Source organism: Dreissena polymorpha, chromosome 9 (assembly GCF_020536995.1).
Source record: "Dreissena polymorpha isolate Duluth1 chromosome 9, UMN_Dpol_1.0, whole genome shotgun sequence".
Classification (NCBI taxonomy): domain Eukaryota; kingdom Metazoa; phylum Mollusca; class Bivalvia; order Myida; family Dreissenidae; genus Dreissena; species Dreissena polymorpha.
In genome coordinates, this window is record NC_068363.1 from 96,906,846 (window position 1) to 96,912,529 (window position 5,684).

Here is a 5,684-nt window from a genome sequence, read left to right on the forward strand (position 1 = left end):
AGCACAACTAAAGATGGGATGGCACATGAAGTTGATTCAAATCAAAGGCTTCTAAGTAATTCTTAAGATTTAAATTATCGTCAGATGTTTCTAAAAACAGTAAAGATGTTCATCTGAGTAAAGAAGTAGCTTCAAACAAGATAGAAAGTGTTGCTACCTGAAAAACAGTATATTTGAGCCTACGAAAACTGGCTTTAATTAATGCGCGTACAGTGTTGACTCAGATAATCCTGTCAACACAGGCTAATCAGGGACCACCCTTTCCACATAAATAGATTTTCATTTAGAAGAGACTTTGTTCAATGACAAATTGCAGAAAAGCGGAAAGGGTCGTCCCTAATTTGCCCGTGCCAACTGCACAGGCTTGTCTGAGATGACACTTTACCCACATGCATAAAGCCCAGTTTTCTTAGAACCCAGCTCATTTAGACACATAGCTCATTCAGTCATGCACATGCAGTTGTGAGTCAGCCAAAATTTGATCAAGATTATACACATACCCAATATTCGTACCAAACAACCTGGTCAGTTACATCCCATGATATGATATTTCTAAGTGTCTCTGAAAAATAATCCCTTAATATTTCAGGAAGTAAACTGTTTTGAGCAGCTTTTGTGATGTTTCTGAATTACATTTTTGAACTTGGCCGAGATATCATAACAAGAAATGTTCTAAGCCAGTTTCATAAAGATTGAACAAAAATGTAGCTTCAATGTTTCCCTATAAAGTTTATAGTATAAACATATAAGGAAACATTCATTCCCTAGAGGCCATCTTTTTCAACGGACTGCCACCATTTTCAAACTAAGCAGAGATATCATTAACACAAGTTAAACGCCAAGGGTGGGGCAAATTTATTCTTTCGGGGCGTGATTTGACAAAATTGTGTAGAGATCGAACATTCAATTTTTAACGCAAAATATCAAACTCCTGTGCTTTGCGTTTTCACTTCATACATATAAGGGAAACAATATCTCCCAAGGGCAGGCCCAATTTTAACTCAATGGGCACGAGTGAAACAAACGCATTAGAGGACCAACATAAGATGTTATACACAAGATATCACACACCTGGGTCATGCTTTTTTATAAATTTTTTAAACATTTTGATATACAAGTCGTTATAATTCATGTGACCCCAAGGCTTTGCAATTTTTGAACCCAGAGGCATGATTTAAAAAAAAACAAAGTAGACAACTATAAGTAAAAGTTGTACACCAAATATTAAAGCCAGGAACCTTGTCGTTTCAGAGAAGATTTGTGAAGTTTTCATGTTTAAATTATTGACAGCTCTGTTGACTTAAATATGCAATACACCAAAACAATTAAACAATTTGAAAGAGTATCAATCATATGAATTTTCATAAAAATCTGCCTAGACTTAAAAAAGTCATTAGAAGGGAAAGTTAACGCATGTATGGACTTACAGACCAAAGAAAACTATGTGGTCAGGTGAGATCATAAAATTGTAATGTACTTATTTATGGAAATATAGTTAAAGCTTTGTACTTAAATGCAGACAGACACTAATAAGGTCCATAAGAAGATCAGTATGAATAATGATGGGATATAACTGACCATAGTTTTTAACAATACTCAGACATAATCAAAGCACTGACAATGCACATTTATATAACTGCACATAATTGGCACAACAGCCACAGTCTACATGTGTTATGCACGTGGCACACATTGCCGGCAATCTTACTCTTGAGTCAGAACTGATAGTTGACGCATCAGCTGCTTTTTCTGGAATCTGGCATGTCAAGATAAACACAATGACTCAAAATAAAAATTACCCTAAAATTAAAAATATTTAAAAAATCAGACTCTAAAACATTTTAAAAAGTACGTAGTTTAAAGCATGCAGCGTAGCATGCAGCGTTAATACATTTATCATTCATGAAGGAACAATTGAACAATTAAAATAAGTCCTGCGTTTGTGAAACACAATGCCTCCTTCTGCGCTTTGAAGCCGAACAGCAGCTATTTTAGAGAAAATTGTTAACTTCAAGGCCCATAACTTTGCAAAAATCAATGGACCTGAACCAAACTCACACCTCATCTGTAATTAATGTAGGTAGACTCACACACCAAGAACCAATATCTGAAAGGGCATCGTAAAAATCCGCCAGAAAACGGTGATAATAGAGAAAATTTCTAAGGCCAAGGCCCATATTATTGCAAAAAATTAATGGACCGGTACAAAACTCACACTTCAACTGATAATCATGTAGGTAGACTCATACCAAAACATTAGCTCAATATCTGAAAGCGTTGCGTAAAAAATTGCCGAAAAACGGATATTATAGAGAAAATTTATAAATCCAAGGCCCATAACTTTGCTAAAAATCAATGGACAGGAACGTAACTCACACTTAATGTGAAGGTCATGTAGTTAGACTAAAATACTATAAACCAGCTTAATATCTGAAAGCGTTGTGTAAAAAACCTCCAAAAAATGGAATAACCAACAGAAGGATTGGACTGACAGACGAACAGTGCGACTGCTATATGTGAACCAAACGGGGCATAAAAATACATGAATAATATCATTTAAGATTCAATAGACAGACAATTATTGTTATCAATATTTGTAGTGATTTTTTTCCATTTTTTAATTAAACCAGCTTAAATCATTATGGGACCATCAATTTTCTTTACATGTTCATAATTAAAAGGCAAGGGATGCAGAATAACTATGCCTGCCTCGTTTAACGCCGGTAATTGTATCATCTGATACGTTGATTTTTCTGGTCAACTAGTCTGAATACAGGTACACTATTAATGTGAGAAAATAAGTTGTTTATTGTTATAAATCCTTCCCGACCATAGAAGCTGAAGATAAATACTTAAATTAGTTGTTTTGATAGTCATGATCGTGATATAATAGGCTCATGCATTAATTGCACATTCCTTGGTACTGAATAAAGGTGCAAAAAGTATTTTACATGTGCAACAACACATCATCAGCTTGAAAAGCCTGATTGTATTAACTTGAATTGCTAAACAAGTTTTTACGACACTTGCTAAAAGTTTTGTAGCATATTTTAACAATACTATACCCTGAAAGTTTGTACAATTACTTGTTGCCTCGTTCAAGAAAAAATGTATGATGTGTTAGAGCCCTGGTCTTTCAATAATAATTGGTGACTTGAAGGGTTGTTAAAGCAGGATTGTTAAGAAAGAATTTGATAGAAAAAAAACCATGCAAGGACGTCATAAAGGGGCACATGCAATGTAAGCTGATAACAGAAACTATTACAATTTACTTTAAAAGTTGGACGAGGCATTTTATTGATTAACAAAAAGTTCTTATCTGGATTTCCACTCCTTTTTAACAACTGATCAAATCTGAAGGTACAAACAAGTCTACACTGACCCATTTCATGCACATATTTACAAGACACAATTTGGACAAGTAATATTTGCTTAACCCTTTACCACTTAGATATGTATTTTGACGCATTTGTATTCGATAGAAAGTTAAATTTAATTAAAAATCTTTCTTACTTAGTCCAACTTTCAAAGTTTTCGATTCCAACACTTAGTTATTGATGAGCAGCAAACAGCATAAAACCTGAACAGACTGCGAGTTACTCGCAGGCTGTTCTGGTTTTAGGCTAGTTGCAAAAGCCATTTCACTTTGCTTCTTATGGGGGAAAAGGTTAAGGACAAGTATTAAAACTGTATGTGGACAAGTGAATACATGTAATTGAAATATGTCCACAACCCCTGAAAAGCAGTTTCTAAAAGATATTTGATCACATGTGGTATTAGATGAAAAAAACACCAGCAGGCTTACCTCTGAGAGTTTTACATCAAACACGCCATCAATGAGCCCTTCTTCGGAGCCCTTGCTCATGAAGCTGTCGTCTCTCTTAATGGGGTTTGGTGTTTCACTCAGCTCCTCCCTCTCCAGACCGTCTAGCATGTCCAGACCAGACTCAGGGGTCTCTGATGTCGCCTCCGTCATCGTGTGTTTTAGTTTACTTTCTTATCTACATTGCTAATCAGCTTCAGCTTATTCCTTCATTCTGAAATACACAGTTTATTTTTTTGTTTAAGTTTTTTTTTTTTTTTAAATGTGAAACTTAATACATGTATATAGATTTAGAAAAATATGAAACTTGAAGAGTGTTTGCAATATAATTAAATTTTTCTTATCCTTTCCAAATTTTAAATGACTATCTCAATGTACTCCATAATTACCATATGAATTTGGAAGGACATTTATATCATGAAAATGTGCTATGACAGAAGTAATTATGTTATAGTAAATTTTGTGTCAAAGAGCACACAAGTTTGTCAGATATTGTAATTGTTCGCCACATTTTTTTGCCATTCCGACAAATTTTGTAGACTTTGCGACAACACTTAAACAGCAATATAATACTCGAATTTTAATACTTTTGTTTCAAAGTAATTTTGTGAGTACTGTTTGTTCTTGGTCACAAAAAATGTGAATAAAATATAGAGAAATAATACTAAAAATGATAAACATTATAACCAGTAACTTTTCGAAATTCTGGTTCCATTTCCATTGGATATAATCTCTAATGGGAGCATGTAAACAACCCCAAGTCAATCTGGTTTTATGGACAACATTGAGTGTTTTTGGTGCATAGCTGTAGGTGTAAAAACTGCCTGTTTATGTTTATTATGGGACATACTTTAACACTTCTATGAATATATTTGCTGAATAATACATAATGCTAGATCATTATTGTTTTTATGTGTTTATTCGCTTTAAAAGTATGTTTAAAGTGTACTAAAATTACATGTAAAAATTTGAAATACATGTTTACATGTTTCAACAAAAAAGGCTTTAAAGTGATATTATGGGCATTTTTTACTGTTGACTTGAGCTGAAAAGAATTAACAGGTCAAAAGAGTAAGTCAAAATGTGGTTACTGACCAATTATCTGCAACTCATCTTGCTACCAGTTGTTTATAAAAATATAGTTTATATTATATATCTTACGTGACCCACCCAGTCCTGTAAGCCGAAATGATCCGTAAAACAAAATGGTGTCTTTGTGTCGTATGAACAAATCTGCACTAAAATTAAATTTAGGTTCACATTGTTCATGCGTGATCAGTTGTCAAACAGAAGTACGGTTGATATTCAAATTCATTATTTTTCTCTTTCCGGGATATTGTTTTAGTATGTTGATTAACAAATTTAAGTGTATATGAAGTGAAAACACCAAAAATAAACAACAGTTGCAATAGACACCTATAATCTGTTAGATGCCCATAATATCACTTTAATGGCAAAGTTACGAACAGTTTGTTTTTACAAAATTAAATAGCAAGTTAAAACTAATCTTAGTGAATCAAACAAAAAGTTGAATAAGTTATGATCCTGCTACATTAATGTAACCTTGCTTTATGTAGAAAATTGTCATTTTGGTATAATTGGATTCACTTATGTCACGCATTGGAAAACAATGTTATGTTAAATGAGTTATTTAGCAAACATAGCTAAACCTACATAAGTTTCATCCCAAGTCCGCCATATTGTTTACATATAACCATTAGAAACGCGCATGTGTCAAATATGGCAATAACGGATTTAATACATAGATTTTGATTGGTCAAAACAGGAAAAAACCCAGTATTTTGGGAATTTTAAACCAATCAAAAATAAACTTTCCCGGTAGCTCGTAGGTAGCGAATGT

At 33.5% G+C, this 5,684-nt stretch overlaps 1 protein-coding gene across 1 annotated transcript in view; it reads right to left on the reverse strand.

Annotated features, from left to right (window-relative positions):
* The window catches only part of LOC127843573 (tetratricopeptide repeat protein 16-like), a 41,113-nt gene extending 35,561 nt beyond the window's left edge, over nucleotides 1–5,552 (reverse strand). The window contains 2 exon segments of the mRNA XM_052373243.1: nucleotides 3,806–4,037; nucleotides 5,498–5,552. Of these exon segments, the coding sequence (XP_052229203.1) occupies nucleotides 3,806–3,976 (171 nt within the window). The 5' untranslated portion in view covers nucleotides 3,977–4,037; nucleotides 5,498–5,552.
* Between the last annotated feature and the right edge of the window lie 132 nt (nucleotides 5,553–5,684).